Raw genomic sequence first — 26639 nt, 5'->3', positions numbered from 1 at the left:
GAGTAGTGGAAGTGACAGCCATTGCGGAAGTACAGCCGATGACATCACAGCGCGGCGACCCACGATGACTTCATCTGCATCAAGCGCGGCCCTGAGCTTGTTCCTTGGTTCCAAGCCTGCCAACTGTGGGACGCAAGTGCTTGACTCCTATCTGTCTGCAGCCTTTTCGTCATGGAATTGGGCTCCCCTCTGGTCCGGGTCCCTTAAAATATCGATATCTTTCGCATTTATCTTCACTCTCTACATTTACAACCTTTGCTCTTACCACACCCCAGAAAACCCTCCCCAACCGCCAAAATGACCATAATCTGGGGCCTCGATCTCCACGAGATCCACTACAAAAAGTTCAAGTCCTCATACATGTTCAACCGCGCCTACCATCTCCGCCGAACAAAGATGGTCGTGTACCAACTCGCCATGATTCTCTGCGTGTGCTCCGAGTCCGTCGGGACGGCCGCGTTCTCCGACTACCTGGACCAGCAGAGCTACGTGCAGGGGCAGCACCCCGGTGTGAAAATCCACAACAACGCCTTCATCGGCGCGGCGAGTTATAATGTTTTCGTCGGGATCGCGGTCGCGTTTATTTTTGGCGCGGCATTCTTCTTTGATTTGTTTTGGCCGGAACGGCACGAGTGTAAGCATGTTAGGGTCTCGTGGAAGATTTGTTCTATCCTTGTTACGGTTATGATGCTTAGTTCGGCTATTACTTTGACGGTATGTTGTCCCTACCTTATTTCTCTTGATGGACTTATTCAGTGCTAATCCTTTTCTCACTCTAGTGCATCGGCGCCATGTACAATGCGGACGTTACTGGGACGGACACCGAGACTGCGCAGACGTATAGACTCAACATGCCCGATCCCAAGAAGAGGCCTTCTTACAGTACGTGATACAACAATACCCCTGCCCTCGTTAAACGAGTCAATTGTCTAACCTTCCCCAGACTACCGCGACAACCCCAAAGTCATCGCGGCCGTCGTCCTCGCCTGGCCCGGCTGGGTCTTCTGCGTCGTGAGGTATGCTCTTCCTAACCACCTCCTCACCCCCTCATCACACGAGCAAGTAGCTAACATTCTGTTTTCTAGTACAATCGTCCTCTGGCTCTCCCAAAACCACGACGACAAGTTCGGCCCGAAGTCAAACTACGGTCGCAGTCTTGAAGACGGTAGTTTTGCGAACAAGGAAGCGCGGAGTGCCACTGCTCCTGTCTCTGACTAGAGATTACGTTACGAGTTACGATAGACAGATATTTATTGTATAATAGCTTTTGGTTTAGCTTCTCGTTTGTTGAGGATATATAGCGCAATGATACCCCGTATTCTCTGTGCGGTAAGAAGATCGTGTTTAAACCAAGTCCCTGGATGCATTATATCTAAGCTTATGTTTATCGACTTATTATGCAACAATGCAACGACAAAAAAATGCAAAGATCCCATCTAAACCTAGACACAAAAAGAAACCAAAACAAGCACAACCCACGAGAAAATAACAACTAGAAGAATAAGCGCATCAAGCCAACTAAAGCCACCTGCATCTGCAGTATCACACTCCAACCACCCAAAGCTCCTTCTCCGCACCATTCCCCCTCAACCAACTCGCTTGCGTCTCAAACCCAGTCCTAAACCTTGAGAAAGAACCAACCCCTCCCCCCCTTAACACTCTTACACTCCGTATCAATTTTTCCCAATGTCTCCCTCATACGGGCCACAAGCGTACTTGGGCCCCTGCTCAATCAAAGCTGAGACATCGCCGCCGGGCCCACGACCCGTAAGCTGGTAGCTCTCGATGTTCGCCACGCCCTCGGGGAGGAAGAAGTCGTAGATGTAGGGGCATTCTGCGGGTCGGATGGTGTCAGGGATAGGACCGTTTTTGTTCCTGTATCAAGACACTAGACTCTATTCGCAGCCAGATGTATTCGGGGGAGGAAGATGGGGAGAAGGGAAGGGGGTTGATTTACCAAGCAGTATGACAAATAACAGAATCCGTAGCCTCCTCGTCAATCGTGCGGGTCGTGACGTGGAAGGTGGATTCGTGCCCGTCTGACTCGATTAGGTGCTTGAGGGAGATGTTCCCGACGGAGACGGGGTAGGGGTTTGTGGTTTGGGGGGTGGGGATGGCGAGGGCGCTGGTGAGCAGGGAGAGGGTGGCGGCGGCGAATGTGGTCTTCACTCTGGATAATTGGGTTGATTTATATCAGGAAAATTGAGCAGGAGATGCAGATTGATATGTTGGAAGTGTTGTTTGCGTGCGACCTGGAGTCTGCGACTGCGATGCGGTTGCGATTGCTGTTGTGATGATGCGGACTCTTTTACCGGACCCTGAGATCCCTTATACACTTTTCAGTTCCCCAGTTGTCACCCTTGAGATCTCTATACTTACCTCGTGTAAAGGTCGTCAACTCGAAAATGTCTCAAGCCTCAGCCTCACCCGAACCTCTTCTCGGTCTAGACAGCGCAGATGTGGCTTGCGAGCCGTACTGCGCATCTCCACACCTTGCGAGGGAAGCTGGAGCTTGGACTTCGTTGCGAGCACCAGACTGGCCAGTCCGTACACTATAGGCAGTAAAGAGCGTAGATCAAATTGGGGGCCAACCACTCACAGAAATTCCGATGGCCGAAGGAATCGTGGACGTGCCGATCCTCTGGCGCTGGGATGGCTGGTTCTATCATTGGAGCCTGCAGGAGGGAAGGGACCCGAGGATGGGGATTGGGAGGTGGATGCTACAGTTGTAGTTGCACTCGCATGTTAGATGCCTGATTCTGATTTTCTAATTAATCTGGCTAGGAAGTAGGTCAGACTGTAAGCTGAAGGTTGGACACAATGCCTCCATCTGCGGACCCATCGTGAGTGCTATATACAAACTGGTAGGAAGCAAACAAGGAATGTATTATGAGAGCGATGAAAAGAATAAACTTGTTTCAATCCTCGATGTAATAGGCGGACATCCGGTATAATGAATGATCGTTATCTAGAGGACAAAGAGAACGCTCGACGTTCTGATAATCAGGCCCTAATCAATTTAGTAAAGCCTAAAAATACCTCAATGGCGCCCCTTGCGCTATAAGACAACTTTCACGGCGTGAATCCATGAACAGTATTCTTTCGGTCGAGTCCCTCCCGGCAGGTGATATTAATTTTGGAGGGGAGGCTCGAGCTGTATCTCCATATCTTGGGGATCGGTGCCGGCGCCTGCCACTAGGGTTCAGAATCAGCCACAACTGACGATAAGGGGTAATATCCTGAAATCAAACGGTACCTTCTGCAGTCGGAGTCTGCTTTGCCTTTGTGCTTCTGTTGGGGGAAGACCGTGAGGAAATCGGGACATCTTTGAACTTGCGCTGCAAGCCGTCTGATACCGAAGAGCAGCAGTTGAGTAGAGACAGAAGTAGGGGTGACAGACCTTGCGAGTTGCCATCTTGTCCTTGTTCTGTGTAGAAAAAGAAGCGCTTAGCATAAGATCGTCCTCGCACTTCAGAGCGACTACCTACCGCACGATGAAATTGAGTACAAACCTGGCGGCGAATTCGGGGTCAGAGGAACTACTCAGGTTCCATTAGTATATCGATCCGAACGGCAATCCTCAGTAGTTAGTGCATAAGCAATGCGTTCGCACGCGGTAGCATAGGCATCAAGAAGACTTTCAGGGGGGCCACGTCTAGCCAGATCAGCTGAGTGAATCGCCATGGATTGGCTGAAATCAGATGCCCTGGCTCCTGCCAATAGTCCGCGTCACGCCAGCCGCCACTACGAACCCACAATTTTAAAAGCGCTTGTCCAGATTAGCGAGAGCCGCTGAAGCTGGAGGCAGTGATGATTTATTCTCGTGCATCAATACGCTCGTTCACGTCGGTCCTGGGTTCGAGTTTGGCGACTGATCGTGATCAGACTTTCCCCAGCAACCCAATGTGGCTTGACAATACTTACTAGCACCGGTGTGCATGTTGCGGAGATGGGTACGTAGTTGAACAGTTAGACATCGCTGTACTGGTTAACAGAGAGCCAATACTCACTTTTGATTTCCAGCTAAACACAGCTCCACACATCTGCTGCCCATTGACCGCAACATCGCATCTGACTATTAGCATAGAACAGAGACTGGCGAACCATGTACCCACACTAAGCCATTGACTATACTGAGAGTATCAGCGGTGTGTGGAGCACCTGTTTGTCAGATAATGTCCCACAAGAGTACGTGAGTAACGGGTCCGGTCCGTACTGGCATTTTGCTCCGTAGTGACAACGGCCCCAGGCGCGACTCCTTAAAACAAACAAGTATAAGTACAAGCATCGGGTACAAGGTATCATGCAACGATTGACGTACCGGGAGGCCAATAACCGGGGGTTGTTGTTGGGTATGGGCCCTGGGATTCCTCAGTCTCGGCGCATCACAAGCTTATGCTAGACATACCATGGAACCACACACGCGCCGGCGGTGATTTGCTGCATTGGCAACAGCGTTATTACAAAAGTCTGCTTTCGTCAGATTGTCCATCGTAAGTATATTGGTGTTTGTAGTGAAAAATATTTATTTTTGGAGTAAAAACAGGAATTGTCCAAGGAGAAAGACGAGAAAGCCAACCAAGGAAGCCCCAGCAGTTGTCTGGGAAAACGGCCACTGGAGAGGGGAGGAGCGATCCGTTCCGGCAAGAAGCCCGCCCATAGCACTGTGTACACATACAAATGAGTGGTCTGACATGGATCTATACGCTGAAAGGCCCTGGATGTCAGTAAGCTGGTGATGTTGAGAAATGATCAAGATTCAAGTTGTGGTGTTGAAAGTTGATATGACAATGGCCGGCACCTGATAAGATTCAGCGCTGATAAGATAAGTGTTATCGCTGCTGAGTCATTGAAGACTAACTACAAATGGCAAAAAATGCGCCGAGCCAATCAGAGGCCATCTCCCCATGCATCTCCAACAGTGTGCATCTATCAATCACACACGTGAGGGGCAGATAAAGACATAAAGCTGCTCTCATCCTCATCTGAATTTATTCTCCTTCACTATACTCTGCTCTCCACTTCTTTACCAGATCTCCACTCAATCACATCCTTCACAATGACCACCCTCCACCCTTTCGACCCCGTCACCCCGGGGGAAATCAATCTCACCACCAAGATCCTCCAGGCTTCCTTCCCAGATGTAACCCTGCGATACAAGAAGATCGATATGCAAGAGCCCATCAAGGCAGAAGTAGTCCCGTACATTGAGGCCGAGCGACTGGGGAAACCTCTACCTCGCAAGCCAGCCCGCTTACTCCAGGCCCTCTTCCACCGCATGGACACTGGAGCGTTCTTCAAGGCGCTGCTTAACGCTGATACAAAGAGTATTGTCTACGCCAAGGAACTGCCCAGGGGAATCCAGGTATGCTCAATCCAGCACACTTTCCCTACTACTTGTTAACGACTTCAGGGCCCCGTCGACTCGGACGAACTAATCGCAATCGAACAACTCTGCCTCTCCCACCCAGCAGTCCAAGCAGAAATCGCCAAACTCCAACTCCCTGCGGGCGTAACAGTCTGCAATGACCCCTGGATCTACGGCTGCGACGATGCAAATGAATCCCGCCGATTGTTCCAATGCTACATGTACATCGTGGGCACGGACCATCCGCAAAACAACCACTACTCTGTGCCGTGCAAGTTCTCGCCTGTCTTTGATGGGCTGACGCATGAACTTGTGCGTATGGATTATCTACCTAGTACGAGTGATACGTCTACGACGCCGACGCAGCCGTGGAAGCCTGTTGAGACGATTCAGTACGCGCATGATTTGCTTACTGAGAGTTTGAGGGCGGATCTTAAGCCGTTGATTGTGCAGCAGCCGGAGGGTCCGTCGTTCACGGTTAATGGGAACCAGGTATCTTGGCAGAAGTGGCGGTTTCATGTTGGGTTTAATAGTCGTGAGGGGATGGTCATTCATAACCTCACGTACGATAACAGGAGTGTGTTCTATCGACTATCCATGTCGGAAATGACCGTTCCATACGGAGGTACGCCTCCTCTCCTCCCCAATACCCCATCATTGATTCCAAAGGATAACTGACAGTATAGACCCTCGCGCCCCCTTCCACCGCAAACAAGCCTTCGACGTCGGCGACGTCGGCTTCGGCATAACGGCAAACCAACTAACCCTAGGCTGTGACTGCTTAGGCCACATAAAATACTTCTCGGGCTACCGCTGCGACAGCAAGGGTGTCCCCGTGCATCTCGAAAACGTAATCTGCCTCCACGAACAAGACGCAGGCCTGCAGCACAAACACACAAACTACCGCACCGGCGCCGCGACGGCAGTCCGCAACCGCCAGCTCGTCGTGCAGATGATCTGCACGGTCTCGAACTACGAGTACATTTTCGCGTGGATCCTCGATCAGGCAGGAAACGTGGAGCTTGAGGTTCGCGCGACGGGGATTCTGAGTACGGTCCCGTTTGATAATGAAGTCCCGGGAACGACGGCTCCCTGGGGAACGAATGTTGGACCAGGCGTTATGGCGCCGTTCCATCAGCATATGTTTTCTCTCAGAATCGATCCTGCGATCGATGGGTATAAGAATACCGTAATCTACCAAGACTCCGTCCCCCTCCCGGAGGACAAAAACAACCCATACCTGGTTGGCTACACAGCAAAGGAAACAACCATCCGCACCAGCTCCTCCGCAGAAACAGACGTGTCAAAGGGCCGCGTCTTTAAAATCCGCAACGACTCGAACATCAATCCGATAACGTACAAGCCCGTCTCGTATAAACTTATGGCGGCGCCAAGCCAGATGCTCCTTGCATCCCCCAGATCCTTTGGAACGAAACGCGCTGTCTTCGCGACGAAACCGATTTGGGTGACGAAGTATCGCGACGATGAGCTTTTTGCTGGTGGGGAGTTTACGAACCAGAGTAAGAAGAGCGAGGGCGTGGAGGGGTGGGTTGCACGGGAGGAGAATGTGGAGGACGAGGATTTGGTGCTTTGGCATAGTATGTCTTTTTTTCATTTTTTCTCTTCTTTTGACCCATATTCTACGCTCTTTTTTTTTTTTTTTTTTCGCAGCGATAAATGGACGATGGCTAACTTTGCAATGCAGCATTCGGTCTCACCCATAACCCCCGGATCGAAGATTTCCCGGTCATGCCAGTGGAAAAGGTCAGTGTAATGCTGAAGCCAGATGGGTTCTTCACCAAGAATCCGGCGCTTGATGTACCACTCTCAACACAGGCGTTCAATAAGTCGACGTTACATCCTGGGGGGCAAGGGGGTTCTTGTTGCACTGGGGTGAAGCTATGAGAGAGTGCTGGGCATGTGAGACAGTGTCAGGAGGCAGAATCTGAGAGTTTTCTTCCGGCTAGGAGGACATGCAATTCATGCAATTCCTGCCGAGGGACATGGTCTGCTTGACTGAATTTTCAACCGAAACACCATACCTCTGACAACTGCGACATTGGCGATTCGGACGTGGACGGAATTGGCAGATAGATAGGAAACAGCGTTGCCCGATTCAATCCATTCCTCTGCTTTAAATTAAGACGTGTGTGATGATAAACAAGCCCCCGTTTGTTCCAACCGCTCACAAGTTGAACTGAAGGCAATCGCTGTTGTGCCATGAAGTAGTATGCAGCGTCAAAAGGTGGATTTCCGGCCATGGCCTCACCAAGGCCAATAGGCGATGATATCTAGAGCGAAAGTATTGCCCCTTTTGATCCATGGTCAATTGCAGAATAAATAGTGTTCAACCCTGATCCATTCCCATCACCATCCCCGCCATCCCCGCAATCCCCGCCACTTTGAGCGACGACTTCCCGCCTCAACACCCTCCCCAACCAGGAAGCAAGCGCCATGTCCACCGACAAAACTGAAAGTGTTGCTGCTCTTCGCGAGAGGCCATAAATTCTGGTACCCTGCAGCTCCTCAACTCGCTATCAACCCCCACAGGCCAATACGTCGACCATGCCCAACTCCCTTCCAACCTTCTCCGCATCACAAAATTCAACGCAGAAAACGACAAGAGCCTCGACTCGCCTCGACTGGCAAAGCTGGGTCCTCCTCATCTCCCTCTGCTATCCTCAGCACGTTCGAATAATCCAAGGCTGCTTCGAGCGCTCCAGGATACTGCAACTGTGGGTGAGCAAGTTGTTGTAGCTTCATGACGCTGGAAGAGGCTCCGTCCGATCTGTTCCTGCGGTTTTGGCTGATGAGCCGCAGCCCGAGCCTACAGCATGCGATTTGGGACGGTGAGGCTTGTTATCGCCCAAAGGGGGTCTACTATAACAGTAGGCACCTGATCGTATAACTAGGGCATTATTCGATTCATCCATACCCAAGGCACGGACTAGATTGCCAATAATCTGTGTTGCCATCCACTGCGACCATCGTCCATAATATATATATCTTCACACGTAGGAGAGCAATGGAGCCAGTTATGGATATGTGTACAGAACAGAATGCATAGTCCGCGGGTCGGTGATCCATATCGGCAGTCGGCGATCTCGGGGACTCAACCGGCGACTTTTCCCCGCCAAACCTTTTATCTCAAGGTTCTTCCCCTCCACCTTCAACTCTTTCCTCTCCTCCCTCCACCAACCCTCAAAATGTGCATGAAAGCAACTTGCTCAACCTGCCGTACTTCCCTCCCCATCTCCCCCATCCTTTTCCATCTCCATCTCCAAATGCCAACCCACTAACGCTCCTTCTTATCTAGAAAAAACAACCTGGTGGGGATGCGGCGCCCACATCCCCGCTGTGCTCGACGCCGTCCCCGAATCCGAACGGTGCACCTGCACGCCCAAAGTCGAGCGCGATGGGAAGGTGTATCCGCCTAAAGGGGGGAATTGACTATCGAGTTGTCTTGTGATGTGATTATACCACGGTGTTGAGGGGACAGGGTGGAGTGGAGTTACGCTCGGTTGGGTTTGGATGGGATGAGATTACGCGATGAAGACTGTGCATGATGATCGATGATTGCAGATGTTATTTTCGTCTCATATACATGAATGCTATCCGTCGCGGCATGAGTTTCGTTTCGTTTCGTTTCCGATCATCCAAGACCTACCCTACCGCCTAGAAAGCCTCGCGGTCATGGAAACATCCCGTCGCATGGGCATGGGCATGGCTCTGCCTCTTCTTATTCTTGTGCGCCGTCGCGCGCGACCGTCCGGTATGCGCATTCGTGCGCTTAACAACAGTGCTCGAAGTAATATTGGTCTTTGGAATGGTACTCAGATCATTCGCGTACGTCGCGACCGCAAACGCCGTAGCCCGGGAGTTGATCAGGAACGCCTCATGGTTGAGATTATCAAAGGTGTCCCCGACAAGGTGGTAGTTCTCGTCGTAGGCAACACCAGCAGTGCCGCCGAATAGCTCGGCCTCTTCTTCGCTCTTGATGCCCTCGGCACCCGTGAAGACACCACCGGCCGGAATCCCATTGAGGATAAAAGCCTCGTAGTCGGAGCGCCCGTCGAATTGGGTCTCGACAGTCGCCTGACCCATATCAGCGAAGTAGTCGAAGAACAGCTTCTCGATTGCGTCGGAGCCCGCGGGGCCAGATTGGTTGTAGGCGCTGCCGTCGCCGTCGTACAGGAGGAGGCCATAGTTGGGCGACGCGATCATGTCGAAGTTCAGGTACAGTCTGATCTTTGCGAGTTCGGCTGGACTCAGGGAGGAGACGTAGTAGTCTGACCCGAGGAGGCCGAACTCTTCAGCTGTCCAGAAGAAGAAGCGCACGGCGTGCTTGGTGGTGAATTGCGTGAGGGCGCGCGCGATGATCAGGTTCGAGATGATGCCTGAGCCGTCGTCGTTGATTCCGGGCCCGGCCTCGACGGAGTCGGAGTGCCCGCCGAGCGAGACGACGTTGTTAGGGTCGCCGGTCTTGGTCTGCGCAATGACGTTGTATGTTGTGCGGTTCTCGATCACGGCATCGATCCAGAGGTCTACATTTACGGCGCCTGCCTCGGCGAGGGCAATGAGGGCCTCGCCGTCTGCCAGCGAGACACCAACGATAGGGCTGTACGGGCCGAGCTCACTCTCTGCAGCACCGAGAGTGGCCGAAAGCGATCCCTCAACGTTGTTGTATATGATCGTCGCCTCGGCATCAGCACCCGCAGCATAAACACTCTTTTCGGCAAAGGTGCAGTCGCCGCGCTGGATCAGGACAATGTTGCCTGCGACCTCGGCGGGGAAGTCATCGGGGCTGCAGCCCAGGTTGCCGAGGACGAAGAGCTCCGCCGAGGCGTTGACGGAGGGCGAGTAGGTGGCCGTTGTTGCGGTGAAGGACTCGCCGTTGGCAGAGAGACTCTCTTCGGCGTTGCTGTAGAGGTGCACCTGCGGCTGCTTGTAGACGTCGTAGTGGCCTGTGCGCTTGAGCTCGCGGTAGAGCCAGTTCACGGTGTCGTTGTGGGCGCGGCCACCGAAGACGCGGTTGCGGTCGGGGTAGGCGTACGCGAAGTCCTGCAGCTGCTGGGCGCCATCGAGGAGGTCCTCTAGGCGGACGAGGGATTGGAGGGATTCCTAGATCAATCGGTTAGTCAATCAGTCAAATGCGGTTTTGCTTTTATGGAAAAAGCTGAGCGTACAGGGGTAACGAGGGGCTTCGCGGCCCAAGCCACAGAGGCAAGGGAGAGAGCAGCGCCGACAGAGGTCTTCATCGCGGTGATTATAACCAGAGACACCGAGTACCTTGACAGCCTGGGGACCTTGCGAGTGACCAGGCCAGTAGTCCCCTTTTATAGCCCTCGCTGAGCCATCGCGCCACCGTCTTGGAAGCGTCGATCAGGTCTGAATCTCGAGAGTCCGCGTCGAGTTACATCGCGTGCCTGCGCCAGAGATCTTGGCAGAGCACGACGAGCAGCGATACAAAACGCCAAGCGCGCGGGCAGAGATAAGAATGGCCTGAAGAGTGCCAGTCCGCGTGCTCGATGGCAGGTGCCGAACCAGGCTGGGCTAGGGTTACAGCCAAGACGGCCAAGATGAGGGGTTCGCCAATGGCACTGCGCACTGATAACGGACAATGGAGGAAGAATGGGGTCATTATCTTAGTATTGTCCTTATCATAATGGTGAAAGAGCAGCAATTAACTTGCAAGACAGGTCAAACGGTCACCCAGCCGTCTGCCTCTGCCAGACCCAGCTTCTCGATCGTCGCCAGCCTCCGTCTATCCCCTTCCACAATCATCTCCCCGGCTGCAGGGGCGGTCCAGACCGCCGCACTGTAATATATCGCCGGCAGCTCCTGGAAGACAAGATGCAGATTGCTCGTAATAAAGCCCGCGAATGTCGAATCGCCCGCAATATCGGGGTCCTGCTCCCAATGCAACATGGCGACTCCCACCTGCTGAATCCAGAAGTTTCGGTGCGTGGCTGCAGATGTTAGCGTCACTGCACCTGCATTCACACCCGGGCTGGCCAGTTCGGTGAAGAGCGCCCTTGCGCGCTGGCCGAGTGTAAGCGGGTTCGCCTCTGGATCTGAATCCGAGCGATTTCGTTGCTTGCAGTTATCTGCAAGGTTTGTGTACAGGTAGAAGAGGAGGTGGGCGTGGCTGGTAATTGGGAGGTCTGGTTTCATATTCCTCGTCTCTTCAATCGCCATTGCAGCTAGAAATGACAGCTCTTCGATTGATGGTAGGCTGGTTTCATTGATCTGTGCTTGACGTTTGCTCAGTCTGTCTGCAGGGAGAGGAGGAATGACACTTGGCAAGGGTTTAATATCCGGCAGGACAAATCGTGAGCGCGCCTCGACGCCGTCCCATACCTTCGCTGAATAGTACATTCTCCAGCCCGTCGCTTCCAATTTGAACATCTCCTCAATTTCCTCAAAGGTGCGACTATTTGACCTGTCGACCCCGGGCAGAATGCTTCGCGACGTTTCCGGATCGCTGCTTTCGAGCGACTGCATCGCCGCATGCACGATCTGAATCCAGAAACACACCTGTGTCTCAGAGTACGGTGGAATTGTAGAATCCATTGTTCTTAGGCGTATCGTCGTCGTTTGCAGCGTCCTAAGTGCCCGCGACACGACCTCTCCTCGCGGCGACCTAGATCGTCGAGCGTATCCCGCCACGGTGAATGCATACCGTATAAGCTTATCCGATTCTCTACCTCGTACTGGAACAATCATGGGATCATTACGATATTTTGTCGCGAGCGGTAACGGTCGCTTATCGGGTGGTGCCCATTGATCAGGCCGCAACTTGTGCACCTTGCTGTAGGAATGATATTCATGCCAGAGGTGGTTGTTCATCAGCGAGGGCGCTTGTCGGATGATTTGCGGGAACTCCGTCCGGGTCGGGAGGTCCTCACACATTGTTTGCTGTCTGTATTCGCGGATTGCGTGCTGCAGTTGGAGTATCCAGAATGTTGTGATGGTCCGGTTGAGATATGCTTGGCTGGCACTTGTGTTGAAGAGATGAGGTGCGAATTCATGGAGTCGGGTAAGGTGGGTTAGATACGCTTTACCCACAGAAAGAGCGCCCTCTCTTGTTGATAGAATCAGGAAGTAAGCTGCTTTCAGGTAGGTATAGTGGTTCCATGTTTTGAGCTCCCCGCCGAGAAAAAGCTTCCAGAAGGTGTCCGGGTCTAGGGTTTCCTCAGAGACAGATATCTCAATGACGGATTGTAGATTGTCCGCAGAGCCCTGACTCCATCCAGCCTCTTTCCGCTCTCGCATCGGAGGACCCGGCTTGACTTTCAGTCCCGTCGCCGGAGGATGCATCTCATCAAGCACATCCCACAGACCCTCCCCCGTCTTCGAGCTCACCTTTTGACCCCGGCCCAAAACCTTCCCTGAGACCTCATCCCTGAACTTCCAGAATACCGCTTCATAACTCTGCCGAAGATTACCTATTGTCTCCATATCAACTCCATCCACGTCTTGCTTGTTCAACACAAGCCAGAAAAACCGGCATCCGACATCGACTATCTCCCGGAGAAACATCGCAAACATTACCGGATCTAGGGTTGGCTCGTTCTGGCAATCATGAAGCCAGAGAACAATCGTGTTTGGAGCAAGACCCTCCCGTGCGATGGGCATGAGGTCGCGGGATGCTACTGGTTCTCGTTAACAGCCGTGCAGCAAATCCTGACAAGAAAATTTCAAGGAGGACAAGGAACGAACATACCCGTAACCTCACGAAAATACCATTCTGTATTAACAGGGTATTCGACCATATATTCGTTCCTATCGAAGCTAGTTTGTGGGATCTTCTCGTCACCGTACTTCAGGCGCTGGATAAATGTCGTTTTGCCGCTGCCTTGTTCGCCCATGACGAGCACGGTGTATGAGCGGCCAAAAAGCCATTTCGATAATTCTATTTAGATTAGCTTATTTTCTGTCGCTGGTGTACGGACAGGGAAGGAATGGGCTTACTATTCATGGTGCTGTCTCCTCTGCGTTGGCCGCGGTCGATTTCACTTTTACTTGTTAAATGCCATGTCCATCGCGCGCTTTATGCCGCAATCCGAAAGCGGGTGCCTGACAGGCACCACCAATTTTCCCAACAGTTGTTCTTTAGTAAGGAGTTGGCAAGTGGACGGTTATTCTGTGGGCCACGGTGGCCTCTCGGACGATGACTCATGCCATTTCAAGTCACGGTGAAAGGTCAATATAAGCTCGGCTACTACTCGCAAGGCCCCTGCATCCGGGGAGCACAAAGCTTGTCTTGAAAACGATGTGGAGAGCAATATGAACCATGGTCCAAAGGATCTTGGTGGAAGTTCGATATTCAGATTTCAGATGGGCTTAGGGTTCGGCCCAAGTTTATCGATCGGGACAATATCTAAGCGACCGAGTAGAAGCCGCCACCAGCGTATTTTCGACCATGGGCTGTTTGAACGTTGTTACTTCATGTCTATCGTGCCGAACATATACATATGAGGCTCGTGCCAAGCCATGTTCAGTATCATAAAGTGTGAACTAAGACCTTCCCTCCGGATTCAACCTCTTCGCCATAATCCCCGCCATCTTCTCCCCCAGATGCCCTTCCAGCATCCTCCGATGCCCCTCGGAAACCCCCACCCGCATATTCATCCTCTCCTTCGCCTTCGCAATACACTCGTCCAGCGACGGCCCACCTTCGTCCCACCCTTCAACTTCCAACATCCTCTCCTTCCGCTCAACAGCCTCCTTCCAAATCTCATCCAACTCCCCCTCCCACCCCAACCTCCTCGCGAATCCCCGAACACCCTCATCACAACTCTCAACGAGACAGACATCATTTTCACGACTCCCAAAGTCACCCACAACCTCGTTATTCACCAACACCCTGGGCACATCCCTTCCCACAGCCCTCGGTAATAGCGAAGCAGGCGCAACCTTCAGACTCGTCCCGATCACGAGCATCAGGTCCGTCGTTGGAACCATCTCTTTCTCTTTCTCCTCGAAGGCCTTGGGTAGACTCTCCCCGAACATAACGATGTCCGGCTTCACGACGCCATTGCAGCCCTCGACGGGGCAATAGGGTACTTCACCACGCTCAATAGCGCTCTTCATCTCCGCATCCCCATAGAGAGTCCGACACTTCCAACACCGCTGACTCTTCCAATTCCCATGGACATGCAGCATCTTCCCCTTACTAACCCCCGCATCACCCTCCAACCCATCAATATTCTGCGTAAACACAAACTGTAGAACCCCCTTCCTCTCCAATAACGCAAGGAAAGCATGTCCCACCGTCGGCTTCAAATTCCGCGGATGCCGTGCCCGCGCAATAGCGTAGAATGGCTCAGGTGTGTGCTTGAAGTACGATATGTGGAAGATTGCTTCGGGGTATGGGAGGTCTAAAGGGGCGAGCTTTGCGTAGAGGCCTGTTGAGGGGGATCGGAAGTCCGGGATTCCGGCGGAGGTTGAGAGGCCTGCGCCGGTGAGACAGGTTATTTTTCTGATTTTGCCGGTGATGATGGCATTGCAGATTTTGTCGAGGGTTGCGGGTTTTTGTTGGGTGGGGGGTTGGGTGGTCATTTTGATTGTTGCTTGGGGGGTGTTTGGTCTGGACGGTGAATCGAGCGAGAACGAAGCGGGATGATATTGATGAGATGGAGGGGCAGTGAGGGGTGTTTATAAACGCTACAGCCTACTGCATATCCATCGACGCCTGGAGGCTCTTCCGCTTCAAGACTCGGTAGTGGAGTTTGACGCTGACTTTGGGGCTGCGCATCACCCAGGAGACTGATCATGTGCGTAAGATGAATGCCTACGCAGGCTTGATCTTTAAGGCTAGGCAGTCACAATTCTGATGAAGGAAGGAATATGATTATGGTGGTACCACCTAGGTGGTAGACCTCGTCGGTACAGACCTCCACCGTGTGGAGGGGAAGTGTTCGGTCCACGCCTTAATGGTTCCATACGAGGTTATCTTGAGACACTACCTTACCCAAGTCACCTACCGTCGTGCCCGAGATTGGGGATGGCAAAATAAAGAGTACGGAATGTATCGAAAGCGACACCTTTCGACGGGAGTCTAGTCGAGGACGCGGATAGACATTTGCATGCAGACGGCGGGCAGCCGTAGGCAGTCGTTGAGCGATAGGCTTCTGAGGGCGCACGGTTTGCGACGAGCGATCAGTTTCGCTCATCTCAAATTGTTGCGACCGCGCAGAGTAATAAACGTGTTTTCCAAGTATTATTGGTTTGCCACCATTCAAGGAGAGGTGATGTTATCACTCGCCGTTCGAGGACCCTCTTCCGCACCGAGTTAGGGCTACCGCTGGACATGCGATCGAGTTTTTTACTATCACATTGTCGAACCCAGTATCTTGCTCGGTGAGCTGGATCGCACTGGTTGACCTCGATCTTACCCCTCAGGCAGTGCCAGAGGCCCAAGCTGCAGTTACACGACATGATCCACACCAAAGAAGCTGCGACGACGACCCAACCGGACACGGTCGTCCTCGCTGCCGTGAGAATAAGAATGCCAATCCATGATGATAGTCACTAGCAAAACCAAAATCCGTTCCCACTTGTCTAGAGCTCACGAAGTGACATCAATTGGCACTGATCTCTTCAAGCTCGACGACTGTCGATGGACTTTCATGGCGCACGGGAAGCCTGTTGCCCCCGGTATGCTGCGATTTGAGACTAATCCGCCTGCTGGCTCGGATCCTCGATGGGAAATCCGTTAGCATTCAAGCCCGCGGCCTCGGAAGGCGCAACGACATCGGAATATCTCGATGCATCATGCTCGATTCGGAGATTCTGGCTGAGCAGGCGTGTCTGAGACCGAGCGAAGGGTGGCATCCCTCGCTCCCGCCTCGGGCTCTCATATGAGATCAGAGGGCTTTTGGCCAAAACTCCGTTACGCCTGTCAGTGACAATCATCACTTCCTACGCAACTCTATAGCCCACTGCTAGTGGATGGTCGAGCTGCACTCAGAATATACTGGACCCTTTAACCAAGCTTCTCTTCAAAAGCCTTGGGTTGGAGAGACTGAAAAATGGGTGTGACGAGCAGCTGCCGAGACGGGAACTGGCATGAGGATGCAGATGCAGACAGCGAGAGTCTCAGCACTGCCCTCCTCCGTTGTCTCGCCGTTTGTCTGCGCCGAGGGAAGTCAGCCCAGCGTCTCCTCGCCACGACGGCAAAGGTTTCCTGCGTCAACCAGGGACGCGCTCCTCATAAAGATCGCCGTTCTTCAACATTCCATTCCATCCTCGTCCCCATCGTCGCCTATGTCCATCTCTATCTCCATTTCCCCCCTGCATCCACCATGGCTTTTCTCGCAACAGTGGGATTCCACCTGAAGCAATTCGTTCCGAACTATCCCCTGGTTGTCAGCTTTGCGGTCCTGGATTCTCCATCAGCGCTTTTTACTACCGCTGCATCCACCCCCTACGATCTATTCCCGGTCACTTCCGAGGAATAGTCATATGGTTTTGGCATGACTATCCAGTCGAGAAGGGAGATGTCGCGGGCGTTCAACGTGGTTGACATCGGAAATACGGTGGGCGTGAAGTTATCTCCTGTCTGTACCACCAATTGACAGAGTGCTGATCGATTCAGGTCCTTTGATTCGCATCAAGCCCAACGGGATCAGTTGTTCTGATCCGAGTGCCATCGAAGTGAGTATCCTCTCTTCCTGCCGTGGAAGCACAGCTCGAGAGTATAGTATACTGACTATTTAGACAATCTACAGAAGCAGGTCCAGATTCACAAAGGTGGGACTCAGAACGTTATTGGCACTCACAGACTACCGACTCGCTAGCAACGCAGACAAGCCTCTACGGCCCCTGACGCGCCCCCAAAGCAATGGACTACACCTGGCCACCTCGCCACACGGAACCAAGCTCAGGAGGCAGATCATGAACGACGTCCAGATCATGTAGGAGGTCATGAACAACCACATTCGGAACATGCTCGCCGCCATTCATGTATTGACGTGCGACTCGATGTATCCTTTCTTTTTGTCTCTCTGTGAGGTTGCTATTCATGAGGACCTTTTGTATTCTGGTCTCGACGTCTAGATAGTCGGTAAAAGGCGATAGATTGGTTGAGGTTGTTATAAATGAAATCGAACTGGAATGGACTGGCTACCGTGGACGCTTCATAGATATCACACATCTGCAAAGAAACAGGCGTTAAAAGAAAAAAAAAAGAATAGAAGGTGCTAGTAGGCCCATGCGGGACGCCAAAAATCAAAATCACATCATAACAGAACACAGGAACCAGTCTAGTCCAACGAATCAGCCGAATACTCAATCTGCTGCTGCTGCACAACCCTTGGCCGATTATTAATCTCCATAATCCCCCTCTGCGCCTCAAAAAGCCTCATCTGCTCCGCATACCGATCACGATCAATCCTCGCCCGATCCTCATACCCACTCGTAAGCAGCTTCTCCCGCCTACTCACGAACGCAGCCTCCTCTTCCCGTCGCTGCCGCTCGACATTCCAGCTCTCGTCGCGCTGCGACTTATCGAGGAGTGCGAGGTTCCGGCGGTGCTCGATCTCGCGCGTGTGCGCGTCGTCTTTGCGTCTGTTTGCTAGCTCCGTTACTTGACGCATATATGCCATTTCAGCGTCGTAGCGCTGGCTGGCGATTCCGGCTTGGCGAGTCGCGGACTCGTGTTCGATTCGCGCAGTTTCCGACGCGATGGCGCGCTGGTTCTGAAGCGCGAGATCGTGCCGGGCTTGGAGGGCCGCGAGATCCTGGTCTGTTTCGGCGCGGCGGTGCATGAGGCGGCGCTGGTGGTCTTCGTTTTCCTCGAGGATGCGGGCCTGACGGGCTCGTTCGGTTTTAAGGGCTCGTGTGATTTCCTCGGGGGGGTTGATCATTTCGGGTGGTTGTTCGCCCTCGGCGGCCCAGTAGCGGTCGCGGCATTCGAATTCACGGAGGAGGTCCATGAGACCTGAGCGTTGGGAGGGCGGAGCTTTGTTCAGGCCTCGAGAGACGTATGCTAATGGGGAATAGCGGAGACGGCCTTCTTCGAAGATGTTGAAGTCGTCGTTGATGTATTCGCTCATGAAGACGTCGAGGAGGGCTTGTGTGATGGCAATGGCGTTGGGGTTGTCGAGGGCGAAGTGGAGGATTGAGCGGCCTTTTGACTTGCGCTTCACGTCGCCGTTCTTCTTGAGCAGGGACATGGCGGCTTTGAGCTGGCTGACTGGTTTGGCTCCGGCGGTCATACAGAGTTCGGCGAGGGCGGTGCGTCCTTGAAACCGGGAGCAGGCGTAGTCGCGCTGTTTGCCTTCGATGAGGAGGACTTGGAGGACGCTGACGTTGACCATCCTAGCTGCCTCGTGAAGAGCCCCGTCGCCTGGGGCGGCGCCGGCGTTGACTAGTAAACGCGAGATATTGCTGTCGCCGATCGACGCTGCGAGGGAGAGAGGCGAGATGCCGTTCGTCTCGAGAGAAGGGTCGGCGTTGTAGTGTAGAAGGGTAGCGACCGCTTTCGTCCGCGAGCTGAAGATAGCCAGCTGGAGTGGTGTGCTTTGCGAGACGTTTGATTGCCAGTTGACGTTTGCTGCGATCGTTAGCATTATACGTGAAATAATTGGGGCGACAATACCTCCTGCAGAAGCAAGAATCTCAATGACGTCGTCTTTTACTCCCTTCCCATTGGCAATGGCCCAGCATAGCAGGGAAACAGTCTCTTCGCCCGGTGATAGAGGTAGGGTCGCTCTAACCATAGGATCCACAGTGCAGCCCTTGCCAATCAAGTACTGAAGCAATTCGCGCTCGTTGGGATATGTCTGGAGTAACTGCCACAGAATCGGCCCGCAGCTTGGATGCTCATAGGTCAGGTCCGGGGCGGACATGTGCGAACAGAAAGTGACTGCGATCTCGCTAAGAGTCTGTGCGTCAATACCGGATCGGAAGACGAGTGGGAAAGCGATCGTCATGTACGTTCGTCGAGGGCCGTATACGAGTAACTCTTTGATCAGACGGCCATTGCCTCGCGTCGCGGCCTCGATCAGACTAGCGCCTTCGTTGTAATTCACATCAGCACCAGCTTTGAGGAGATTGGCAATGAATGCGAATCCTGCTGGTGTCGATGCAACAGTTTTGATCGTCTCGAGTAAGGCCATGCTGACGGGTTCCCCGGTTGCGCCCGCAGCCAGCAAAACTGACAAAACCGCCTCTTCCTGCTGCGAGTTTGCACGTTTACCATTACCCCAAACCGTCATGAATATCTCGGAGACGCCGTCACGACCACGGAAATGAGGCTCAAGTAGACGCAGAGTTTCCGCATCGTTGGCCATGACCGAATGAAGGATACATTCGCCGCCTTGGTGGAAGACGGACGCGTTAGCTTTCAGCAGGCACTGGAGTAGTTTGCGGTCGCAAGTTGGCGCATGGACCTAGAGCTGTTAGCTACCATTTATTGTTTAGGTATGAGTTACGTACCGTTTTGACTAGCAGCTGGTCGATAGTTAACTGCGGCTGGTAAGCTGCAAGCAAGAGCTCCATTGTGGCCAGTCGGGTCTCAGCTTGAAGAGCGTCAAATGCGCAATCCAACGCTGCTGCAATAGCTTCTTCCGTGACGCTATACCGTAGGAATATCCTTATCAGGTCAACACGGTAAGTTGAGGATTCGATAGCACGGCACATCGGCGTTCCGGTGGCGTAGTTCGGCGACGCCTTGTGGTCGAGCAACAGTTCGCAGATGGCCGCCTGCGTCCATCCCCCATCGGCGGCGGAAACAAGGGCCTCTTCACGAAGTCGCTGCGAGATCGGGCCCGCCTTGAGAAGAAGCTGGTACGAATCGTGCTTGGCGCGAATGTCGTGAAGGGTCATCGCCAGCGCAAAACCACTGTTGAGCGTTACCGAGGTTGGCTCGTGTCGCAGGAGGTGCGCGAGGAGGCCAAGGTCTAATCTAGAGACAGCTTTGCGCACCGAAGCCCCGTCCTGATAATTGATTGAAGCGCCATGTCTCAACAGAAGAAGGACAAGCTCTTGGTTTCGTTCCTCGTCGGTAGTATCGATTGCTCGTAGCAGAGCCTTGTCGAGAATCTCTTGGGGCATGCCGATCGGAAGAAGCTCCTGTAGGTATCGCAGGTCGGCGGTTCTGAATGCGAAGACGAGGGCTTTCTCAAAAGCAAGCTCTAATGTCTCAAACGTGGGATGAGCTTCCAAGAACAGCTTGTAGCATTCAAACATGTCCATCTCAATCGCGTCAATAAAAATGCAACCTTGCTTGTGGTTGACATTCACCCCGGCTTCCAGCAGCATGTGCAGTACGCCGATTGTTGTCTCGCGCCGCACCTTGAGGCCCTCCATTTCATGCCGCAATGCTGCAGTTCCAGTATTTCCAGAGAAATCATGGCCGCTCATTAGCAGGATCCGGATTTTTTCCAGACGACTTCTGTCTTTCTGAGGCAGGTCGATTGCGACGAGAAGGGCAGCGCAGAAATCAAATTCTTGAAGGTGATCGTATTGCACAAGTAGCTCAAGGAAGTCAATGTTGGTAGAGACGATCGCTTTTTTCAGTGCCTTGCCATTCTCGAAACCAGTGTTTGCCTCTCCCGTTGTGAGCAGAAGGGTGGCAAGCTTGACGCCGGCGGCTGTGTCATCGATGCTATCAATGAGAGCTTGAGAGACCTCGTCGCCCCTAGCCCCAGCGTGTAGAAGCATGTGTATAATCTTATATTTGTGGCCTTCACTGAGAGACATAGCGATAGGTATGCAGGTCGATAGGACCGTGGCTGAGGGAAAGCCAAGAAGTAGGACCTCCAAGGTGTCATCATCGGAGGCTCCAACAGCCAAGTGTAGGAGGTATCCCTTCTCCTGGCTAACATCGGCTCCCCCATCAACAAGAATCTGAATCAACTCGCGGTCCCCGACGGTCGGTGTTATCATCGCAATCTTTAGAATCCTGTCAACCGCGAACCCGTTGGCTCCGGCGTCGAGGAGCTTGCGAGTAATGTGGTGCTTGACGTCTGGAGAAAGCCTCTCAACTCGGTTAAAGACGGTGTTCAAGGATTGGGGCGACGGCTGGTACTGGAGGATTGCGTCTATGAATTCTTCGTTTTCGGAGGCCACGGCATGATCGAGGGCCGCCGCGTTGCTGTAGTCGACGGACGCACCCTCTCGTAACAAGAGCTTAACGCTTGCAAGGTCCGACTTTTGTACCCTACTGACCAGTGCTTCATCGACAAGTTCCCCGGCAGCACCTTGATCGAGTAGCACCTCGGCCAGGGCGCGCCACTTGTCGTGAAATATGGAATTCCCGTACTTAGTCTTGTCGATTTCGCCGAAGAGCTCCGTAGCCAGGTCATTGTCGAGATTTCCTCTGCTCAGGATTCGGGCCATCTCCAAGTCAACCTCATGAACAGCGTGTCGATATCCTTCAGCGCCGTAGAGATTAACGGAAACGCCCTTGTCAACAAACAGCTCAACCAACTTTATCCACCGCTGTCGGACTGCACCGCCCAAGGCGAGAGAAACTGGTTCACCAGCGGCGCCACCATTCAACAGGAGCTCAATCAGGGTATACTTCTTCTCCTCCAGAGCTTCCATCTTGAAAAAGACGTACGAGACAATCGGAGCGAGCGTTTCCGGCAGGGGAGGGTTCGGACCCATGAGGAGCAACAAAGCAAGGTCCGTCCGTTTTGCAAGGATTGCCCTCTCGATGGCGTCGCCGTCAAGGGCGTTCGCGTCGGCACCGTGAGCCAGAAGCAGCTCGACGATTGGGGCACTTCCTCGTTGGACGGCGTCAGGCAGGGCAGAGGTTAGCGTCGCAAGTTCGATCGGAGTCTGAGCCTGGAGTAAGAGCCGCACAAATTCTTCATCTCCAGCTCTCACCATGTCGAGGAATTTCTCCGAGCAAGTATTCGGATCGCCGTTCTCTTCAAGCAGGATCTGGGTATATCGCTGGCTGTGCATCTCCAGGGCTGTGGGAAGCATTCTATTGACGACATCCTGGCTAGCAGAATGGGCGAGAAAGTGGAACATGTCGGTCTGTTTGTATCGCATCGTGCTACAGAGAAGGAGGAAGAGATGGCTGTCGATTTCCTCATCGCCAGCCTGCTGGCGACGTGCAAATCGACCGGTCCGTGCCTTCTTCGGCTTCTGCAACTGAAAGCTGTTCCAGACACTTTCCGCGACACCAACTGAACCGGAGCCATTCACTATATCCGAGAGGACACCGCAGTAGTCTTCGTACGACCATTTATCCTTTTTCACCTTTCCCGTCACTATGTTGGTCTTGGTTTCGCCTGTTCGTCGTTGTTCAGAGGCTTGTGTGAGGAGCAAGTTGGCTTCGGCTTCGTATTCTTTCAGGGTGAGGAGGATATAGGTGGACGATAATGGTAGAAGACGCTGGAAGTCGTTTGCGGGGAGGCTCAGCTTCGCGCACCAGGCGCGAAGCCATCCCTCGTCCCTCCCGTGCGACATGGTGGAGGGCAACAGAAAACGAGATTAAGGTATTTGGTAGAGATGTGAGAAGAATTAAAGAAAGAAATTACATGAGGAGAGAAGACCAGCTGTTGAAGGACGTGGCAAGGATGCGGCCGGCGCTTGGTGAAGCACAAAGGAAGAGTGGATAAGGCTGATACTGGGCGTCATTCGAAGCGCCCGGTGCTCAGCCCCGCCGGCGATTCGCCAGTAACAGTGGGAACCAATGAGGCTCTGCATCATTGAAGAAAGTGTCTGACAAGTCATTGTCCTTGAAACGGTGTTGCGGTATCTATTGGCGAGGAATTCCCCCCAAAGACCGTGACCATTCACATCGGAGCTCGTATTCATTGTCTTGAATTCCAGTGATTTGCTGAGACGTTGACTGTCACAATCTTCGGCTATCGTGGACACAGCGGATCGACTTATTATTGGAGAGGTTGTTGAGAGCATTGGCCGTCACTTGGGCGCTTCTATGAATGGAAGTGTTAGCTATCAACAGGATCCCCACACTGGCGGTTACTGAAACTGCAGGTGCCATCCGCAGACCAGGACTCCCACGAAACTAGGTACTATTCTTAGCCCAAGCAGATACTTCATTGGTCACGGTAGTGAAGAAATAACAGTCTTCAGGAACGAATGAGCTTGTGCTCTGAACAGGCTCAAGGATTGAATCGCGTTCTGGAGTTGTCACTTTGTGGGCCCACAATTCAGGAACAGGTCCTCGGACGATCACGCGCCTGTTCTTGCATAACTTGTCAGCAGTGACTATGCTGACTGTGCAACGTGCATAATTCCGGTCTATCCTGGCGATCGAGAAGAGTAAAGGATCGTCCGTAGGAAGTGACAACCACAACGACCTTGTTTCCGGGAACGCCCGCCTTCGTGATCATGGCGAGCGACTGCCGGGTCTCGGTCAGGTTGACCTGACTGCGGAGACAGTTGCCGGTCTCACACCCTTCCTGCGAGTTGCTGTTGTGCGTATCCTATTGTCCATGAAGATCATAGGTCATATACACGATGTAATTGACGATTTTGGAGATTTGTTCAATCGGGAACTGCTTGAGGTACCAGTAAGAAGCGGGAGCAGTAATAGCAACAGACTTGCCAGGCAGGAGGTTCTTCAGGACCACAAGGAACGCCAGGTAGTTCGGTCTATCCTCTTTAGTTCCTGGGTTAAAGGTCGGAAGATCCGGTGCCCCGGGATACTCCCAGTCGATATTAACACTATCAAGGTCGTGTTCTTTAATAAAATCCGTGATCTTGGTTGCCATTGTAAGCCGGTTTTCAGGTTATACCCCGTTCCGTAATATCATGTACGTGTCAGCCTCAGTAGAAAAGGCCCAGCTACCGAACGAAAAGATCCTCTTCACTCCTTCTACTATTTTGAACTAGTTAAACATGAAGGTTAAATATAGATCTCTAACCTCAATATCAAACTCAGGCGTTGGAGTCCCAAACCCAAAATGCAGATGCGTGTAAATCGATGTGTCAATCTGCAGCGGGTCCTGGTACAAGCAGTCCCGACTCAGACAATAGCCCTGGTAGTACCCGATCTTGATCTCGCCATTCCTATTACCCTGCTTGATATCCATCCCGTATTTCAATATGCAGCCGTAGGTGTCCTTCTCAGCTGTCCCCGGCGCGCCAGTGTTGGTATCGACGCAGAAATCCTTCGTAATGCCACACTGTCCCCAGATATTGCAGCACGCGTTTAACAGGCACGGATTCATCTCAGAGATATCCTTCGATGCATCAGCCGGAGCCTCGGAGCCGGGTTTCTGCGGACCACAGATAGCGTTGGCGATGGGCGCAGGGAACGGAGGCGTCCCCTCGTCCCCTCGCTTAGACATATAATGCTGTGCTCGAAGAGCGGATCACACCCGCTGAAGCCCCAGGTGTTCTTGTTAAACTCCTTCAGCTCGTCCATCGTCAAGCTATACTAGGCTGGCAGGCTATCGCAGCTGTCGTCGCCCGTGACCTGGTACGAAAAGCAGGAGCCATCCTTATTGGGGCTGGGTGAGAAGTCCAGAAGGTCACCTTCGTTGCAGCACGCGTGCTGCTTCAGCTTGAGGTTGATGTAGAATCCCTCCTTGTCATTAATCTTGATAAACTCGGCGTAGGAGATCCTGCACTTGGCGGCGAGGGAATCGCAGTCGTCGCCGAACACAGCCTACACTATAGTACACTCGGCACGACGATAGAGGCCGTTCCTTGCGCTATTGGACTGGTGGTGCGACTGAGCACGCCTGTGCCGGGAATAGGCCACCGCGGTGCGATTCTGCTGCAGCGGAGCTGAGAGTTCGACTATTCCAGCGAATATGGTAGACCCCGCAAACTCCAGACAGGTCCCGTTAGCCCACGACTTTATAGCGTCCTAGAGAGGCGCGAAGGTTCCACTACTAATCGCGATTATACCAAAGGTATGGCTGGGACCGTACTCCGGGCCACAGAGCTGCATGGCCATACTAGGGGCTAAGATATTAAGACTGAGCAGGTTGTCCTGGAAAATCCTCAATGCATCCTGGGCGAGGCCCTGGTTTAGCAGTCCCGGCCTGATATAGAGTCCTACAGTGGCCGGTCCGCTCTTTCCGTAAAGCATGAACAATTTACTATCTGTATTCCCGGTGTCTACCCTGGATATACACACGCAGCTGCTTAACAATAGACCAGATCCCCGCTTTAGCGAGCCCAAAGCCCTCCTTGAACCAGCCCATCTCGAGCTTTACATCAACAGACTGCGCGGCGGTAGAGGCAGTCCTGACAGCCAGGTCGGCAGGAAGAATATTGAAATCGGGGCCGGAGGACGAGCAGGTGTAGATCCTGTGGTTCAAGCCACCTTCGTTAACAGGGTCGTATAGCGAGAAGGAGTATAACATTGTATCGTGGTATTTCGCGATCCTGTCAAGGCTCGGGTATGCGGACCAGTTTCCGGTGCTTGGGCCCGAGGTCAGGCATCGTTCAGGACAGATATCCGAGCCGCGGTAGCTGGGGCTCGCGGAGTTTCTGGAATAATCTTTCGCTGCGGACGCTCCTTGGGTGCAGGAGAGGAGGGCTACGCCGGCAGCACTCAAGGCTATGGCGAGTGATGGGGTTGCCCGCATCATGGCTGGAATGAAAGCACAATCCGTGGAATATTTGATTAATAAATGGTTCAAAGAATATATTAATTAATAAGAGAGAGAGAGTATGTGTGTGTAAATAAGGAGAGAGCAAAGGAACCAATAAAGAAAATAAATAAATCAAGATAAGTAAAGAATAACTTGGACTTAAGGAAGTAAGGGGGACTACTATATTAGGATTAACATAATATATAGTTTTTCTAGTAGAAGATGCCATGTTCCCTCTGGTTCATGTCCAGCATCCTCAAGCCTCCACGGAGCGACTTTGCACGGTACGCACCCACGCCCTGCTCCCCCCTCATGGATTAGCCAATGCAAACTCAGTAGGGCTCATTTCCGGCCATCTCCTAGCCCACTCTCTCATTTTGCTTAGAGGTCTAGCGCGGTCACCGTAACAAGGTATGCCATCCTGCCGTACAATGCCATTGTAACTGTGGTGATTATTGGTGGTACCAGAGAGCCCGATCTCCTGATTAATATCTCGGGCATGACTCGCGCTTGCTATACTCATGGGTCTTTAACGATGCCTTCCCTTCGTCGTTCTCTCATTTGCCGGAATGCCTTCCTTGAAGGGGCTCCCCTTTTCTTGTTCTCATGGAGAGGGGTCTCTAATGGCATATCGCGAATACTATTAGAAATGCAGCCAGATGATGTAGAGAATCACAAATATTTCTTCGTTTGTGTTATCATCCAAAGCAGGGTTCTAGTTGAGGATG

General features: G+C 52.7%; 11 protein-coding genes across 11 annotated transcripts; 2 read left to right on the top strand and 9 right to left on the bottom strand.

The window, feature by feature from the left end:
• The first annotated feature begins 162 nt into the window (after window positions 1–162).
• Window positions 163–1234, top strand: BDV17DRAFT_203074 (uncharacterized protein). Its single transcript, XM_073755288.1, has 4 exons — window positions 163–714; window positions 780–882; window positions 944–1016; window positions 1086–1234. The coding sequence occupies exons 1-4, from the start codon at window positions 298–300 to the stop codon at window positions 1216–1218; spliced, it is 726 nt and encodes a 241-aa protein (XP_073611634.1). The 5' UTR covers window positions 163–297; the 3' UTR covers window positions 1219–1234.
• Window positions 1235–1673: 439 nt separating this feature from the next.
• Window positions 1674–3415, bottom strand: BDV17DRAFT_295034 (uncharacterized protein; the record flags this gene model as incomplete). The annotated part of the gene is made up of 3 exons (XM_073762971.1): window positions 1674–1875; window positions 1958–2170; window positions 3357–3415. The coding sequence occupies 3 exons, from the start codon at window positions 3413–3415 to the stop codon at window positions 1674–1676; spliced, it is 474 nt and encodes a 157-aa protein (XP_073611633.1).
• Window positions 3416–4999: 1584 nt separating this feature from the next.
• On the top strand, window positions 5000–7333 carry BDV17DRAFT_203050 (copper amine oxidase). Its single transcript, XM_073755287.1, has 4 exons — window positions 5000–5365; window positions 5414–5993; window positions 6055–6966; window positions 7074–7333. The coding sequence occupies exons 1-4, from the start codon at window positions 5060–5062 to the stop codon at window positions 7271–7273; spliced, it is 1998 nt and encodes a 665-aa protein (XP_073611632.1). The 5' UTR covers window positions 5000–5059; the 3' UTR covers window positions 7274–7333.
• Window positions 7334–7800: 467 nt separating this feature from the next.
• Window positions 7801–8486, bottom strand: BDV17DRAFT_273568 (uncharacterized protein). Its single transcript, XM_073759026.1, has one exon. It carries the CDS (start codon window positions 8341–8343, stop codon window positions 8128–8130), a length of 216 nt encoding a protein of 71 aa, XP_073611631.1. The 5' UTR covers window positions 8344–8486; the 3' UTR covers window positions 7801–8127.
• On the bottom strand, window positions 8475–10938 carry BDV17DRAFT_273564 (M28 family metallopeptidase). The gene is made up of 2 exons (XM_073759025.1): window positions 10555–10938; window positions 8475–10489 (listed from the first exon to the last, which is right to left on the bottom strand). Exons 1-2 carry the CDS (start codon window positions 10624–10626, stop codon window positions 9044–9046), a joined length of 1518 nt encoding a protein of 505 aa, XP_073611630.1. The 5' UTR covers window positions 10627–10938; the 3' UTR covers window positions 8475–9043.
• Window positions 10939–10942: 4 nt separating this feature from the next.
• Window positions 10943–13651, bottom strand: BDV17DRAFT_273561 (GTPase domain-containing protein). Its single transcript, XM_073759024.1, has 3 exons — window positions 13343–13651; window positions 13095–13283; window positions 10943–13023 (listed from the first exon to the last, which is right to left on the bottom strand). Exons 1-3 carry the CDS (start codon window positions 13347–13349, stop codon window positions 11069–11071), a joined length of 2151 nt encoding a protein of 716 aa, XP_073611629.1. The 5' UTR covers window positions 13350–13651; the 3' UTR covers window positions 10943–11068.
• Window positions 13652–13821: 170 nt separating this feature from the next.
• BDV17DRAFT_203023 (SIR2 family NAD-dependent protein deacylase) lies at window positions 13822–15239 on the bottom strand. Its single transcript, XM_073755286.1, has one exon. The coding sequence runs from the start codon at window positions 14930–14932 to the stop codon at window positions 13889–13891; it is 1044 nt and encodes a 347-aa protein (XP_073611628.1). The 5' UTR covers window positions 14933–15239; the 3' UTR covers window positions 13822–13888.
• On the bottom strand, window positions 14932–15690 carry BDV17DRAFT_273558 (uncharacterized protein). The gene has a single exon (XM_073759023.1). It carries the CDS (start codon window positions 15544–15546, stop codon window positions 15304–15306), a length of 243 nt encoding a protein of 80 aa, XP_073611627.1. The 5' UTR covers window positions 15547–15690; the 3' UTR covers window positions 14932–15303.
• Window positions 15691–17517: 1827 nt separating this feature from the next.
• BDV17DRAFT_202914 (uncharacterized protein) lies at window positions 17518–23298 on the bottom strand. The gene is made up of 3 exons (XM_073755285.1): window positions 19814–23298; window positions 18975–19767; window positions 17518–18929 (listed from the first exon to the last, which is right to left on the bottom strand). The coding sequence occupies exons 1-3, from the start codon at window positions 22799–22801 to the stop codon at window positions 17638–17640; spliced, it is 5073 nt and encodes a 1690-aa protein (XP_073611626.1). The 5' UTR covers window positions 22802–23298; the 3' UTR covers window positions 17518–17637.
• A 489-nt stretch (window positions 23299–23787) lies between these two features.
• BDV17DRAFT_295027 (glycoside hydrolase superfamily) lies at window positions 23788–24654 on the bottom strand (the record flags this gene model as incomplete). Its single annotated transcript, XM_073762970.1, has 2 exons — window positions 23788–24063; window positions 24229–24654. 2 exons carry the CDS (start codon window positions 24652–24654, stop codon window positions 23788–23790), a joined length of 702 nt encoding a protein of 233 aa, XP_073611625.1.
• Window positions 24655–25310: 656 nt separating this feature from the next.
• Window positions 25311–26030, bottom strand: BDV17DRAFT_273543 (uncharacterized protein). Its single transcript, XM_073759022.1, has one exon. It carries the CDS (start codon window positions 25906–25908, stop codon window positions 25414–25416), a length of 495 nt encoding a protein of 164 aa, XP_073611624.1. The 5' UTR covers window positions 25909–26030; the 3' UTR covers window positions 25311–25413.
• Window positions 26031–26639: the final 609 nt, after the last annotated feature.

This window comes from Aspergillus undulatus, assembly GCF_047715775.1.
Source record: "Aspergillus undulatus strain CBS 261.88 unplaced genomic scaffold BDV17scaffold_62, whole genome shotgun sequence".
NCBI lineage: Eukaryota > Fungi > Ascomycota > Eurotiomycetes > Eurotiales > Aspergillaceae > Aspergillus > Aspergillus undulatus.
This window is presented reverse-complemented; position numbering and strand designations above follow the sequence as displayed.